Source organism: Leuresthes tenuis, unplaced genomic scaffold (assembly GCF_036924035.1).
Source record: "Leuresthes tenuis unplaced genomic scaffold, fLeuTen1.0.hap1 SCAF_20, whole genome shotgun sequence".
Taxonomy (NCBI): domain Eukaryota; kingdom Metazoa; phylum Chordata; class Actinopteri; order Atheriniformes; family Atherinopsidae; genus Leuresthes; species Leuresthes tenuis.
Genome location: NW_027325374.1, coordinates 12,540,390 through 12,557,816, shown reverse-complemented (window position 1 = coordinate 12,557,816; position 17,427 = coordinate 12,540,390). Strand labels below are relative to the sequence as shown.

The 17,427-nt window shown below is 37.1% G+C and overlaps 1 protein-coding gene across 1 annotated transcript in view; it reads left to right on the top strand.

The window, feature by feature from the left end:
• Positions 1–17,427, top strand: part of LOC140278755 (protocadherin-15-like) — a 179,919-nt gene that overhangs the window by 113,224 nt on the left and 49,268 nt on the right. Inside the window, exons 26-27 of the mRNA XM_072373834.1 lie at positions 2,420–2,532; positions 17,293–17,402. Of these exons, the coding sequence (XP_072229935.1) occupies positions 2,420–2,532; positions 17,293–17,402 (223 nt within the window). The remainder of the gene's footprint in view (positions 1–2,419; positions 2,533–17,292; positions 17,403–17,427) is intronic.

The following is a 17,427-nucleotide window of genomic DNA, read 5'->3' as shown; positions in this document are numbered from 1 at the left end:
TTTCAAGAATATTTAAAGGATTGTCAAGAGATTTGGTGCATCCATCATAGTAAGTGCCATAACTGTTCTGATCATCCCAATAGCCCAGACAAATACAAAGGATTGGCACAATGTTTGGCAGGATATGGTGAGCCCATACTTGTACCTTGTGTTTACTGCTAAGTAAAAAATAAAACAGAACAAAAAATGATAAATTCTACAAAGATTTTGAGCATGGTAAAAAAAAAAAGGCATCTATTTAATATTTGTTTAATAATTTGCTGTGTCATTGTGAGGACACTGATGTTAGATCTTATAAGCCTCACTACAGAGGAAATGAACTTCACACTGCCTCTTGTGTGGCTCTTGAATTTAGTCATACCTTTTGTGAAATGCTATGTGGGACCATGTGTTGAGGATGCTTATGTCTCTAATTAACTAAAATAAGCCTAAATGCATATACTCTGTCAGCTAGAAGAGGAACTTTTCACAAGTGTAAGGACTCAATGGTCACCTTGTGTCGGTGTCAAATTAACATGAATGTTGTGATCTGACGATATCTGTCTGTGAGGCACAGTTTGGACGTATGTATACCCTCTCGTTAGCTGTGACAAATCCACACCAACTGCATGTACCCTTGAAATAAAAAATGATTCCCGCTTAAGACGACCCTGAAGAAGCCATTGCATATGTATGGAACATGTTCTCTAAGACGACTTAAGGTAGATGAGAGTAATGTGACAGGAGCCACTTTACGTCTGCCGTATATAGAGAGTATAACATTTTAGTTTTTTTATTTTATTGAAAGAAGGAGTAATCTGTTACTATGATCACCTTAAATGTTCAGTTTGCGTAATATAGTGACATCTAGTGGCAATTCTTCAAATGTTTTACAATATTCAACATTAATGAAAACATAAATATATTTTTCCAATACATTACACTGAGCATTACACAGCTTTAAAGACTCTGTTCCATTGGAAACCATTTTTGTGTACAGGATTCTGTTAAATGTTTAATTTAACTTGACACCTTTTGCTCTACTGCATTCTGAAATCTCATTTTGAAATTAATTTGTCTTTGTGTTTGATCGTGTTCAGGATAGTCACTGAAGTGATGATGATTCATCCTCTGGAGGATTATTAATTCACTTTTCTATAATGCATCCAGTGCATTAGATATAATCGTGCAGTAAATTTAGTATGCAACATCAGGATATGTGATTTCTAATCAATCACATTGATCTCTTCAACTGCAAACCTTGGCACTGAGGCTCCTGTTTACTATAGCTCAGACATTATTACTGGAGAAGATTTATCTGACATGTCCCTGTTTTGCTTTCTAGATTCTGGATTTAGAGGGTGGAACTTTGGGAGGACATCACATGAACTGGACCATTAAGCATTAATTTGAGCATCACTTTCAGATTTTAACTGCTTACATACGGTGTTTCTATAGATAAAGGTGTCCTGTAAATCCCTGTCCAGTGTATAACATATACTGCAGTAGCTTATGAGTTTCAGAACTGCCTCTTCTCAGCTGCATGCTTCAACGAGCCTTTGAGCCATGCTAATTCTATCTTTTGATTTGGTTTTAATTATCACAACAAGGATTCAGCGTCCTCTGAACATGTTGCTCAGACTAATTAAACTAATTCTACTTAATTTTATCCAAATATCTCAAACAAAATGTCCAAACCTGCGTACAATTTTTCATTATGGCTGAGATAACACTGACTAAGGAACTGATCTCTTACAGATGTACACACCTTTATGAAGACCTACTGATGTTTAGCAGAGTAAATCAACATTCCTTGCCAAAAGGCATCACTGGTTTAGGTATTGGGAGGCGCAGAAGCAAAGTGTTCATTGTAGCCAATTCAAGTCATCCAGACTAGAAGAAAAACAAATAATGATAATACAGGTTGTGATGTGAATCAACCGGGCACTCAACCATCATGTTTCAAGCTAAAAAAATCTTTGCTTTTGAATAATTCTGTATGTATTTAAAAGTTTCTCAAGTTTCATCAACATTAAAAGAGCAGAGTACAGTAATTACAGAGTAGCATTAGTTATTGGAAAGGAAAGACTAAATAAGCAGGAAAACTTCGACCCACCAGAAAGAAAGACACTATTCTCCACTATTTATTGTAATTACACTACACTATTCTCCAATTAACCAATTAAATGTGCACATAGTGTGAATGTGCACATTTTTTGATCTAGGAATCCTGCATTATTTTTATTTTAGCTGCTATTATTATAAGCAGACTGAAATGTTGTGAGCTGGTATTCTCTGTTTCTTTTCTTTTTTTTTTCTTTTTTAGCAGTGTTGTAGGACATAAAGGAGAGCAACAGTAGCAGCAGACGGGTATTGTAAGGATGTGATACTTTGTGAAGTACTAACTCTGTCTATCTCTCTCTGTGTGTGTGTATGACAGCTGGTGGTGGTGGCCTATGATCACGGTGAGCCTGTGAAAGAGAATTCAACTCTGGTTGAAATCACAGTGCTTCAGCCCTCAGTTATTCCTGTGTTCACCCAGGAAGAATACAGGTACTCACTCACTCACACACGCACAAACACACGCTGAGCTATTTTATTGCCGGTAAATATCAGAAGGCAGCTATTTACGGGTCACTCGTTTGGCAGTATAGGGATAAGATACATTTATCAATTTTATAAGTTTCACTGCAACAAAATAAGAGGATTTGTTTTTATGTGCAAATGAATGCAATGTATTGAAAAACATTCAACAAGATTAGAGAGAAAGGTTCAAAATTCTGAAGTGAAACTGAATTAGTTTTCATCACCTTCTCTCTGATGAAGTCAAAGCAAACAACACAGTTTCCTCCACATCCCATAGAAATATGGCAGATTGCAGCCAAGTTCAGTCTCCTTCCTTAAACAAAGCAGCACAACTTTTCCAAAGATTATTTCCTGTCTTACAGAAGTGATTGCATCTTCATCCAGTTGACACCTTCTCACTGTCTGAGACTGTTACTTTGAAGTTTAAATGTGTCTGGAAGCACTATAAATCAATCATAAAACCCTGGTATATCTCGTTGGGAAATACAAAAGAAAGTAAAATAGGAGTTCTTTTAATCTCTGTGATGACAGTGCATATACTTCTTACAATATTTAATTCCCTTTTTGTTTAATAATGACAACAATCTCAGCAATTACTCACCACAAACCATTAATTTATGACAATCTTAGCTCATAAGCAGACACAAATACGCTGCCACCAAGGTCCTCATTGCAAGTGTTTCATTTCATTGATTATTATTGATTGATTATTCTTTTTTCTATGTTTGGTTGCATCACATGAAATTGTCCCACAGTCTCCATCTATAATTTCCCTTTTTTCTATGTTGATTTTTAAAAATTTATTTTATTCTTTTTATTTTTCATAGAAAACAAAATTGGTCTCTTATTCTGGCTTTCGTCACTCACTCTGAAGGCCTTTGTTATGCAGGACTGAATGATTTATTCTCCTGCCATTTTCTCTTTTGTAATGTTGTCGGTATATTGCTTCACGGACTTAGATGAAAATTGTGAGAGAAAATCTTTTCAGGACTTTGACTGTTTTGTAGTGAGAGGAATAGCATTAGTTTTGAGTAATTCCTTTCAGGTACTTTGTCAACCTCAACCACATATAAAGGTGATTCAAACTTTTATGGTAATTTCACATCTAGTATTTACTGTGATCGTGCTTATTTTCACATCGTCATATGGCATCTGTCATGAAACAGCAGTGCTTCTGTACCTTTTATAATAATTCAACACCTGAAACAGTAAACTAATGAGTATGTTATATGTATGTTTTCTCATTGTTGCAAATCCAGTTTGTAAGATTTGTTGTTGACGTACAGTGGTGTGAAGCGCTGAGTTATTGTGGGAAAACAGTTACAGAGCGATACCAGCGAGCCATATCATTCTCCATTTATGAATATGTAACATAGCTTACAGCTACAGCAGTGTGCAGACATATCTGTGTACACACTTCATCTTTTTTTCTTTTGATCATCATACTGTTCACTACACATATTTATGTTTGAGCACTGTGAAAATCCCTTTCTGTGGGTATTGGTTTTTGTATGTGTGTTTTGTCTATATGTGTGTGTGTGTGTGTGTGTGTGTGTAGATTTGCTTTTGCATCATTGTCCCTGTGTAGGAATCTGTGTGTATGGAAGATTGTTTTTTTTTGTTGTTGTTATAGCTCTTAATCCATGCTGTATTTAAACTGCATACAGTCTAACAGTTTGGAATTGATTTTCCTGGTTATATTCACCACTACTTAATCACATTACCAGCATGGTTTAAGGGTTTTGTTTGGTTCGGGTGTCCAGTCATGAGCAGGGCTGAATTGGTAATGATGATTCCTTCTATGAAAAAGTTATTTTAAAAGCAACCTCTTGGAAAAAGTACAGCTAAACTTGTTTCATCCTAATGTTGGGAATGGTTTGGCCCGCTGTCTGACGTGTTTTTAATCTTTTATGACATAGTAGTTTGAGTAGCTGCTGTTCTTGAAAATGATATCTTTATTGTCGTTGCCTCCTCTAAATGTACAGCAAAATTGAACTGGAGCTCCAGTTTGACAGAAGAACAGTAATGACCAGTGGCAGCAAATACATTTTTTTCTGTGATATAACATAGGACATGAAGCTTGGTCAATAGTAACTGTTTCACACTTACGTAGCACATTTTTAGCACATTCTTGTCTCAGGTCTACAAAGCTTTACGACATGTTTCTCATTTACTCATAATTTATAGTCTACTTCAGTCTCAGACAGACTGAGGCTGAGATCATTCACATTTCTGCGTTTTCCATGCAAGTGCTTACTGTTTAAAATGGTGAAAACCAGCCCATTTTCGCTTGTCCACTTGTGTTATAACAAAACATTACATTTGTTTAAAGTCCTCTTTCTCTAAAATCCATGTTTTTAATCATATTATCATGTCTATAATGGGTGTTTTTTATGCATTTGGAGGCATATCATGAGAAAAATCAACTCAACTATTAATACTATGGCTGAGGACTTTTGCTTTGAATCCCCAGAGCAATACAGGACTTGGTGTCCTCAATATCACTCCCTGGGTTATTTATTTAGATTTCTACAATTTGCAACAGTTTTTATCAGATGATGATGGCTGAAACTTAGCACTTTCACATTGTTACAGTTGGTGTTTCACTTCAAACCAGAGTGCTGTGGTACAGATATTGTCTTTCTGCATGGGCTTTGAACAAAGGAAAGTTTCACAGTATTGCAAGTGTTCAACATAGTTTTTTTTTCCAACTTTGGTGAACAAATCCAGGGGGGGAAAATAAAAATACATATATACTATATACTTTTTTTCATTTTCATTTTTTCCTCTTCCCATTTAATAATATATGATGCTTTTTCACAACTGCAACAAAGAATTTTAAAATAGCCATTATTATTAATTTTGTATTTCTGAATTATTTCTGACATTGTCTATGTTTTTCAGGATGAAACAAACACAGTGTGTTTGGGATGTAATACAAAATATTTTGGGCAGCTGCAGGCAGGCACAAATCTATACCAACACAAACGTTTTAGCACACAAGCTCATAGTATATAGAGACAGAGCACTGGTCATCCATAGCTTTGGCACCGCTTGCTGTTGGTGTCTTTTTACTTCGCTTCGCTCTTCCAGCAAGGCAATTAACAAGCCATGAAGGAAGTTTGTTAAATCATTGCTGCCACAGTGTTCGGTCTGAGCAGAATTTCTACCAGCCTTTCTCTTTCTCTCGCTGTAGTGCACTCCTTGCACCTGCATAATTAGTATGCAAACAGTATTGCTGACACATGGATAGTTATCAGCATCTGCCTGGAAATGATCAGCATGAGGTTAAGTGAACTGAAAGGAAATATTGCCTTTTGAAAGATTACAGAAAGCATTTCCCTTTTTCTGTGTTTATATGTGTGTATATGAGTTTTTTTTTTTTTTTTTGTGTGTGTGTCTAAACGCAGGCACAGGTTCCCCCTTTGCTGTCAGAATGGTCTCTTACATTATTTAATCTAATTAGAAAGTATTGACTGAGTTAAACGCCAAAATGTTTCTAACAATCAAATGCTTGGTTTATAATCGGATTATATGATCAAGGATGGCAATATGTTTCTTTGTCTTACATCATTACACACATAGTTATAATACTATGCACCGTGGCAAAATCTTTAGAAAAATGCAACCATTAATCAGCTTTATGGTACAGATATGTTGCACACATCCTGTAAAAGAATCACAGACTAAGTCAGGCAGAAGGTCACAATGTTTAGTGCCATCAGCCTAATGGACCGCTACACAACAATGCATGTGTGAGACAATAATCCCATTTGCTTTCCATCACGGTAACTGAGTTTGTGCCTAACTTATTTCGGAAAATGTTTGATTACAAAATATGGATCATGTTCGATGTATCATTTGTTGCCAATAAATGGAACCTTCCCAATGTTATGTCTCTGACAACAAATTTAAGGAGAAATTGAAAGAAAAGAGCTGATGGCAGTGTTAGAATATTCCATTCCAGAGTAGCCCAACATACTGGGCGGTAAGCCCTGATAGTGGGAGATGAGCTGACATGCCGAGAGATCGACATAGATTAACACCAACAAGCAGGTAACATTTTGAATGGAGAATTAGTCCAATGTAGATGGAGTGGAAGATGTTGAAGCAGTCAAACTTATGGGCAGGCAGATATGACACACAAACTGATCTACTAACTTGATAGATAATGCTCTGTGTGTGCACTTGGGTAGACATCAATGTGTACAAGTATTGTTTGTTTGAAAACATATTTTTAGATGTTTCATTTTTGTTTGTTTAGTTTTTGTTTTGCTAACACAATTTAAAAGATAATTCCTAAGTAATGTGAAATATTCAAAGCCTTAGAAAAATTAAATGTAAAAAAATTCCCTTTTCTGCAGATTTCTGTGACCTGAAACCAATGGCAGCAAAAAGGATGCCATTGGCACACTCTGAAAGATGCCTCCTTCTTCATCTGCTCCCTTTTGAATCAGTGGTGGTTTATCTAGGTCCAGTTTTTTTTCACTGCTCTCTGTGACAGATACACAGACAATCATCTTGGCTTTGATGCACAGATTACCAAACTGACAGATAAAAAATGAAAAAAGGAAGAAATATAAATGGTTTCACTGTAAAACTACAAATGTAAACAGTTTATTTAGACATAATATCTGTTGCCGACAGCAATAACCTGCATATCTGCAGTGTCTTGAAAGGTCAGCTGATTTCAATTTTTATATAGCAGCTTGAACTAACCACAGTTACTGGCTAGATGAGATGCAGTTATGTATGAAGATGAACACAAAGATTTGTTCTGAGCTGCCAACAATCAAAGCCTAAATACAGTTATTATATCCCACATCCACAAGATGTGATGTGTTGCCCAATTTGAGTGTGCATAGGATTTTAAAACTACTGTAGTCATCTGAAAATGTGCTGCTCAACATACCCATTCATTGAGAGTTGTTTTTATTTGAAAAATATCATTCTGAGTCTACTTCTCAGACATGCAACATCTGACGAGGGACCATCTCCTTCACTAGCAGCCTTCAGCCAGATGTAAGGTATACATTGTGGTATAAGCTACATTTCTCCACAGAAAATTAGCATTTTCAAAGTAACTACTTCAAAAATTGTAATATACACTATATTGCCTAAAGTATTCGCTCACCTGCCTTTACATGCATATGAATTTAAGTGACATCCCATTCTTAATCCACAGGGTTTAATATGACGTCAGCCCACCCTTTGCAGCTATAACAGCTTCAACTCTTCTGGGCAAGCTTTCCACAAGATTTAGGACTGTGTTTATGGGAATTTTTGACCATTCTTCCAGAAGTGCATTTGTGAGGTCAGACACTGATGTTGGACGAGAAGGCCTGGCTCGCAGTCTCTGCTTTAATTCATCCCAAAGGACTCTGTGCAGGCCAGTCAAGTTCTTTCACACCAAACTCGCTCATCCATGTCTTTATGGACCTTGATTTGTACACTGGTGTGCAGTCATGTTGGAACAGGAAGGGACCATCCCCAAACTGTTTCCACAAAGTGGAATGTCCAAAATCTCTTGGTATGCTGAAGCATTATCAGTTCCTTTCACTAGAACTAAGGGGCCAAGCCCAGCTCCTGAAAAACAAGCCCATAATCCCCCCTCCACCAAACTTTACACTTGGCATAATGCAGTCAGAGAAGTACCGTTGTCCCGGCAACCGCCAAACCCAGAGTTATCCATCAGATTGCCAGATGGAGAAGCGTGAGTCATCATTCCAGAGAACGCATCTCAACTGCTCTAGAGTCCTGTGGCGGCGTGCTTTGAACCACTGCATCCAACGCTTTGCATTGCACTTGGTGATGTATGGCTCGGATGCAGCTGCTCAGCAATGGAAACCCATTTCATGAAGCTCTCTATGCATTGTTCTTGAGCTAATTTGAAAGTCACATGAAGTTTGGAGGTCTGTAGTGATCGACTCTGCAGAAAGTTGGCGACCTCTGCACACTATGTGCCTCAGCATCCACTGACCCTGCTCCATCATTTTATGTGGCCTACCACTTTGTGGCTGAGTTGCTGTTGTTCCGAATCACTTCCACTTTGTTATAATACCGCTGACAGTTGACTGTTGAATATTTAGTAGCAAGGAAATTTCATCACTGTACTTGTTGCACAGGTGGCATCCTATCACCGTACCTCGTAGACCTTTGTAGAAGCAGTCTGCATGGCGAGGTGCTTGCATTTATACACCTGTGGCCATGGAAGTGATTGGTACACCTCAATTTATTTATTTGGATGGTTGAGTGAATACTTTTCGCAATATAGTCTAACAGCCTGCATTGTCACATTGCATGTCTGAAAACCTCTTGCTCTTTCCTTCATTATTTTAAACTGTCCAAGCATTCTCAAAAATTTTCAAATGCATTTTCACATAAGAGAACTAAGTTTGAGTCTTGTCTGTCCCTATATTATCCGACTTTAGGCTCATTTGCAGTTGGTTAGGATTATAAATACACATAGTTAGGTTTAGATATCAATGAAAAATATTTCCAGTGTTGGTGATAAATAAAATACATGTTTAGGTTCACATTTAAGAGAAAAACATACGTATGTGTCTCCTCAACAATTTCTTATGCTAAGAAAAAACAGGCAGTGAAAAATGCTACCTTCCTACAATTTCTGAGAATTGTGACACTTACCTGTCAGATGTATTTATATTGGACTGGTCTGAGTACAACTGTACATGTAGGATAATTTAACATGTGATGAAATTTTTTTTTTTTTTAAATTAAATGTGTACTATTACACAACCCCCAGATGATAGCAGACTATGCATGATAGTTTATATATTTATGTAGCCCTCAGGGGATGAATGATGTGGTTCTTCCTCATCAGCCTCGGTCATTCAGTTGCTGATGACACAACAATTGAGTTGAGATGAGTTACAGTGAGGATGGCCAAACAGTTAGGTAAAGCAGCTTGTGATCAAAAACTTCTCACCTTATATTATTAACTTTGTGCTCCTGTGTAATATCAAAGATAAGTCACATGTCAAGCGTGAATAAAACTGAGTTGACTTTTAAGCCAGGGGCTCAGGATTTAAGATGAGAATGTTTTAAAGAAGGGTTTTCTTCTGCACACTGTCACAGTGATGCTAGTACTTTTCATCATCTTTTCATCATCTTTTAATTAGCAGTACCTCTATTGAGCTTGTTTCTTTTAACATGATTGTTGCATATTTTAGTAATACCTTCTTTTTAATCTTTTTTTCATCCATTACTAGCTGTGGTTGCCTCTTTGAAGCATCTCAAAAAGAAGTTGATTTATAAGATAATTAATAGAGAGATACTACCAAGAGAGAGGCAGCAGGTTGTGATGAAAGACTTGGTTTTGATTTGTGATAACAAAATAACTATCATCTCTTTCAGGCTTTCGCTCTCTCAGGCAACACAATGTGATGTTAGTCACAATACACATGGTCAAATATTACTCATAAATATGGTTATAAATTAATCATTCACTGCAGAAAGTTATTTCTGTTACAATAATGAAAAGCACGAAAAAGAGAACTCTATAAAAGGGCATTTAGAATTCAAACGAATGAATAAAAAAACTCTACTTTCTCAATTTACAATACCATCCATCCATTTTCTATAACCGTTTAATCTAACTCAGGGTCACAGGAGGGGCTGGAGCCTATCCCAGCTGTCACTGGGCGAGAGGCGGGTTACACCCTGGACAGGTCGCCAGTCCATCACAGGGCAACATGGAGACAAATGAGATAAACAACCATTCATGCTTACACTCACTCCTAGGATCAATTTAAAGTCACCAATTAACCTGACATGCATGTTTTTTGGACGGTGGGAGGAAGCCGGAGTACCCAGAGAGAACCCACGTATACATGGGTAGAACGTGCAAACTCCACACAGAAAGGCCCCAGCTGGGATTCAAATCAGGACCCCGATGCCTGATTCCTTATACTGAGAGTCAATCATTTTTTGTCATGATTGGTAGTTATTAGAATGTATAGAGGTTTTCAGTGTTTTTAATGAGTGTGGAATTTAATAACAAAAGAAGAACAAACTGTGACATTTGAGCAGCAAAATAAAACTTTAATCAACGACAAAGTAAAGGCTAGAATTTTATATTTGCCCCCTTTTCTTTTTTCTGAACAGAAATGCAACTACATTTGCATTAAGCAGATTTAATCTGTGGATTATGACAACACTGAATGACAAAAGGTGAAATCACGATCATGCATGTGAAGAAAACGCATGCTAACAGAATACAGAAAAAAGAACTGAGTTTAAAGGAAAAGAAAGTGCTGAATAAACCAGAGAGATTTATTGAGTAGAAAGTAGATTTTAGGTATACAGATGGACCACCACACATTTATGGAATTTATATTCTTGACAATCTGAAATAAACACTTTAAAAATCAGATTTTAAACAATACAAATTTTCGAAATAACCTCACATAATCGCTTTAACAGAAAAAACAACTGGCATGTGTCAACGAGTTTTTGAAATTGCAGGAACGTGAACTGAATCTTTAAATTACAGCTTGAAAAGACAGAACTTTCACAATTCCAACCTGTAAAGGCTTTTACTGGTGGCAATTCAGACCACTAAATGGAAACCCAAAAAGAAAATAGGCTGCAGGTAGATAAAGTGAAAGATGAAGCAACAGCAAGAGAGAAGAGTAAGTTGTCTTTTCAAGCTGGTGTTTGTGTTGCTGTCAGAGTTTTGATCTCAGCCTGCTGACTACTACTCAGAGCAAAAGCTCATCTCATTCGATCCTCATCCTAAGAATCTAAACTAGATTTGACAAGACTGACCAACATCCCATCAATGCTCTTGAAAGAATAGAATTGATCTCTAGTTGATTGGTATACGACTTATCCTAAGTCCTTATCAAAAGCTGAGCTATATACTTAAGCTCCTCCTATTGGCTAGGTTTGCAAGCTTCAGCAAATCTTGTCTGTGAGAAGGAGGCAAGTTGGTGAAAAGGAAAAACAAAACTTTACTTATTCACTGAAAATTGAAAAACAGAGACATAACAAAGAATATCCAAATAAATGACAAACTCTATATCAAAGCAAGAACCAAACAGAGAAGCTAAACAAAATTAGAAGTTTAAATCCTGACTGATAGTTATGAGAAAAATGGATGTAGGTAAGCTCGATAGGAAAATAGAATGCAGGAGAAGTGGATAGCAAACTGAGAACAAGCGAGAATAACGGAGGACTTCTGATGGATAAAGAAAGGCTGACAAAAATAGCAGTCAAAATGACAGTTCAGAATTCAATAACCAAGTTTCTATCCAAAATCCAAAGACCACCAACACGCAATTGGTAATGTTATGAATGGGTTTTTTTAGGGCTCACCATTCTCTTTTCTTAATGGTAATGAGGAAACCTTTGAGCCTCAATTAACTGAGGAGTTTGGTGGCCTAAACCGGATCAGTTTCATCACCTAATCAAAGTGCAAATCAGAACAAAACTGTAAGAACTAACAAATAGCAGTCTCTTGCAATTGTGGAGCCATACTGTTCAAGGCAAAGCTATATCCCTTCTCATACAGTGACGTAAGATTTTGGATGTGCATGTATCACTTTCAACACAGCACAAATGTGAACTGCTGCAGTCACATTTACGGGTAAATGGACCCATAGTGAAGGATTCATTTGACTTCTGATCAGCTGTTCAGATCACATTTCTATGACCCTATTTGTTGCATTTTGGCATATGAGAAAACTGTGACTATGTAAAGAGTTTAATGTAAGACTTATGTAATGAGATTATACCATGTGCACCATAGCTCTTTCTGTCACTTTCACATATTTAAATGAAGATGTGAAGGACAAGGTGAACAATGGGTAAATGACTGACTGGCATTGCTTCAACAACAAAGCCATTAATGTTACTTGTCTTGTATTTAAAGAGCTGAAGAGAAAAAAAACAACAATCTCACACAGGAATTGAATCCTGATCTCCAAAATAAAAGCTCCCACAGCTTATTCCACCACGATATCTCCAATGTATTGCATACCTAATTTTTTATTCATAAAACGGGATTTGTTTATAATGTAAAACAATTGCAGTGCAATAGATACCAGCTTTGTAAAAAAAACTTTAGTATTTGATTCCCTTTGTAAATGAGAATTGATTTGTCTCACTCTTTTTGAAGAGTCATGTCATGTTTTCTTAACAATCAAGGACCTGACAGTTGGAAAGTTGTGTTAGATTGTCTTACAGTTGGAACAGTCCCACATCCCACAGTCTGATTTCTTGTTTGTGATAGAACTGTAATGAGCTTGATTCACTAATTATTAGCTATGTTTTATTTGTTTTGGTTGCTATAGTGTTGACTGAGGTTGTGCTGTTATATCAGCCAGCTATTTGCTGACTACACAGAACACGTCTTGTCTCTTGCACGTTTTAAGGTGGGCTATTGTATGAAGTGGATAACACATACCGGTAAATGTCAAGTAAAATTTAAAAAAGCAATGTTTGACACAGATAATGGGTTTCACAACAAACTGACAACAATATTATATTTCTGTGAGATGGCTCTATTTGGAAGGTTATTTTGTAGAAGAGTGCTTGGAAAATAACTTTATAGTCTGAGGATAGTCTTTTGCCAACAATCCTTTCTGGGACTTCTGGGCAATAGCCTACAGTTGGTTTCATTGTATCAAATAGTGGAGAAGAAGCCCATCTGTGCTACTGACAGATCGTCATTATAGCTCTCTTCCTCAGAAGTGAGACTATTTCTAGGTTCACAGTAGACCTGCAACCCTTTATAAGCATTGTGTCTAGCCAGTGAGGGAAAAGGCAACAGATACAGATCCACTCTGGGTGGCAATCTGTCAGGGGGGATAGCAGCAAGACTTCCCCACTGAGAAAGTGTGGGCCAGCTGGAACTGTCCCTTTTACCACAGGGACAAAAGCACTGGATTTTGCAGCATGAAGAGCTGCAAGGGCAGCAGGCTTGGCTTGGCTTGCACAGTGGTGGTTCACACTCAAAGCATGAATGTATGATTAATTAGATCTAGTACGACACTCTGTGGTTAATTTTGACTCACCTCTTTAGTACATTGTGATCACAAGATTAATTTTTGTTCTCTGAATGGTGTGCGAAATCAAGAAGGGATGTAGTCTTATCTTGTAGATTGCAAGCAAAAATGGATACAGAAAAGGACCTATTGAATGACAAGTTCATCTATTCTAAACAAACTAAGAAAGAGGCGTAACCTGCTATCACAACTAGAGATGGATGAGGTACAACAAAGATGCTACGAGAAGGGGGGAGCCAGGATGACAGAGATATATCATTATTCCCACCATTCGAGAATGGGTACCAAGCCACAATAGGAAGCCCTGATAACCTTAACACACGGGCAGCTGACCCTAAAGACAATGAATATATATATATATATATATATGTATATTATTTTCATTAAAAAAGCTCAAACCATGTGAGCACAGCTCTGTTAAGGGTTGCATTCTAGCATCATATTGTCTATATTGAATGTGAATGTGTTCTTGAGATGTGTGAGTACATTTATTTTACAGTGAAAACCTCAAGTGAATTATTGAAAGTCATTACATTGCCCCCATTAGTGTATTGGTCCAAGTGTTAATGTATGTGTGTGTTTCTGCTATCAGTATCAGTCCAGCTTGCTGCAGTCAGGACCGCAATGATTGGAGAGCACAGGAGGGGGGACATTGACCTGATAATGAGCTGCGTTTGAGTTTTAAATCGTAAACAGCGTGTCCTTTATATTGTATGTGCATGCAGTTTTGTTTGCATGTGTGTATCTTGCTTTAAATGAGTTTTTCTTTTTTTTTTTACTATATTGAACATAAAATCCTGTCGATCAGCTTTCAGGTGTATGTGTGTGTGAGCACACAGAAGGTTTGCCCCTTTACCCCTGTCCAGTTGTCATTATGTAGAGAAGGAATGGGAAGAAAATAATAAATTTAGTTGAGGATGTCTTCTGCGGGGATGTTGATTGGAAGCAGGAGCCGATGGAAAGAGGTAGAGAAAGGGGCAGGAGGGGAAAGGTGGAGGAAATTGCAGAATGAGATGTGCACAAATGGTTTGAGTGGAAGTGGAAAATGGATAAATCTATAGTAAGACACAGAGGAGTTATATATTACAACAAACAAGTGTTATTAAACACTTAAAAAACCAATTTCATTCATTTTATTTGTGCAGCTGCTGCAGCTAAACTGTTTCCTAACTATTTATGAATTAAAAAAATAAATAAATTCTGACTGAATAATTTGATAATATAATTTTACACACTGGGCATGTTTATCTAGCTTTGCATCATGTAAAAGATGGTTGTAGATGAGGACAATATTATTCATTCCTGAATAATTGTGTTTACATTTATCTTTAATGTAGCATGAAGACTTCTCTTCGTGTACAGCATAGGGGAAATGTTAAGCTACTGATGGGCTCTGTAGTAATCATAAAAGAACTTCAGAAGATGGTCATATATCTACTAATTGTGTACCATGAAGTAGAAGAAAAAAATATCCCAAAATAAATGTTCTGTGTTGCCAAGTAAATAGCACCCTGTACTGCATTGTAAACATTTTTTGTCCGAGTCGGAAGAGCCCAGGTGATGATAGTGAAATGTGTAGTGTCTGAATCTGATTTTGATGCTTTATTTCAGTGTTGGGCATGGTGGTGCGAAGGGACACCATCATAGCTTACTATTAAAGTCTAACTGATATGTGCTATCATATATGCCATTTGTAATGTATGTGTTTGCTTATCAATAATAGGTCAAAATGTCAGCTGTGCAAAGGCTCTACATATTAAACATCCTGAAGTTTCCCAATGAACGGCATTAAATCTGCCATATATTTATTTAGTCAGCTTTAGGTTTGTGTTTACTTGGGTAGAACAGGAGGTTCAAGAGGCAATTGACTGGGCTGGCAGTCAACATCTACACAAACACACTCACACTCCTTGCTTTCCAACAGCATCATTTATCATGTTGTGATGACTTGATAGCCTGGCCAGTTGGTTGCCCATGCTATAATGTTTAGCCAGCTGTGACGGTTGGCCTAATGACTGTACTGGGTTTACTTAATGGAGCAAAACCTGCAGGAAATTTGAGAGTTGCCAGATTCTAAGAAAATCTGTCAGAGTTGTAAGTACAAAAAAAAAAATTGCCCACCACATGCAAAGAGAGGCAGGTGGACAAAAACAAGACCATGTTGATGATTTAATTTCACTGCTGATGGGTCCTGGAAGACGGCTTGTTCCAAACTTGCTTCATCATCCAAATATAATTTATGCTTAAAATTACTTTTCAGGGAGTTTTATAAGGTTTGGGAAATGCTGCCACATATGGTGTGGCACAGTGGAGATGATGGTTAGCACTGGTGCTTCACAAGAAAAGGACGGCATCTCTTTTTTTGTTGTGTCAGCCTGGGATTTTACCCTGATGCTCCATTTTTTCCCCCCTTACAGTCCTAAGATGTGCATGTTAGATACTTCAGGGAAAGCCCAGACTGCTCTCATGGTAGAACATGAAATGCTGTTGGCACAAAATTAAAATCAATATTTTCATACAGATCTGCACTAAAACTTTCCAAGTGATGTACCTGAGTGGGAGGATTCTTTCATGTCCCTAACATGTTTTTATATTTGGCAGATTTGGTTGAACTTTCTTGGTATGCAAAGAGAATTAAATTTGTAACCTTAAAATTTGTGAGTGTCTTTAAGGCAATACAGTGTTTTCTTAACTCTCACCAAGTATTTCCCAGGTGCTTAAACCCAGCCAAAACAGCAAGTGAAAATGATAATAAACAAGTAGAAACAAAGACAAGGTTTAAAGGCCCAGTGTGTGGGATGTAGTGGCATCTAGTGAGATAAATTACAACCCTTCTCCTCCACATCCAGATGTACAAGAAAAACTACAGTGGCTGCCCAAAAAAAGTGCTGAACACCCATTTTATATCTAGTGTGCGGTTAGTCCCTTCTGGACAATTGCAGTAACATGTTAGTGCAACTAGGCAGATTGTTAGAGAGGGGGACCCTATATGTTTTTGGATATGAATTGTCTGTTCTTTGGTATTTAGACCTTATAATTTCCAGTTGGTGCATGTTTGATTAGATAATGCTTCATTTGGATATTAAAACAATGAATTTCAGAAAACTTATAATGCAGAATTTCATCACCTCATGACTTTTTTTTTTTAATCTATGGGATGACTAAAAGAAGAGATATCCAAAATCCCCTCTGTAAAAAGCTTTCGCTCCAACAACTAAACAAAACAGTCTTTTTTGTGCAACTCGTGTTATTGTAGTATAATGGTTTTGTGTGCAAACTACTTTTGCCGACATTTGGCTTGAAAATTGCAGTAATGATCTTTTTAAGTGCATGTGACAAAAAAAATGAGTGTTGTCAAGGATTGAGTTAATTTGCTTTATTACCTGTCTTTAAAAGCTAATTGTTAGCACCCGTCTCTCGCTTCCTCTCTAAACTCTTCTCGAGACTGACATTGTACTTTATTGCTATATCCTTTTAACTCTTAAATGTGTACACTGCTTGCATATACTTTATCATTTGGTGTAAAGTCAGTGTCAGCTTGGCAAGAGGAAGAAATTCTGGATGTGTTTAACAGATTTAATATTGTGTTTAATTTGCCAGATCTCGGTTGCCCTTTGAGAGGAAGTGAGCCCAGAGCTCACACATGCATATTTATTTATTTTTATCACATAACATTGATTGACTGATCCATTCCCAGATTTTCACCAGTTAGTGAAGAAGCTCCTGTTGGTACCCTGGTGGGAGTCATCATGGCATCTGCTGTCAATCAAACTATCGTTTATTCCATCATCGACGGCAACGAGGGAGGTGAGTACACTCAGATCTTCTCTTC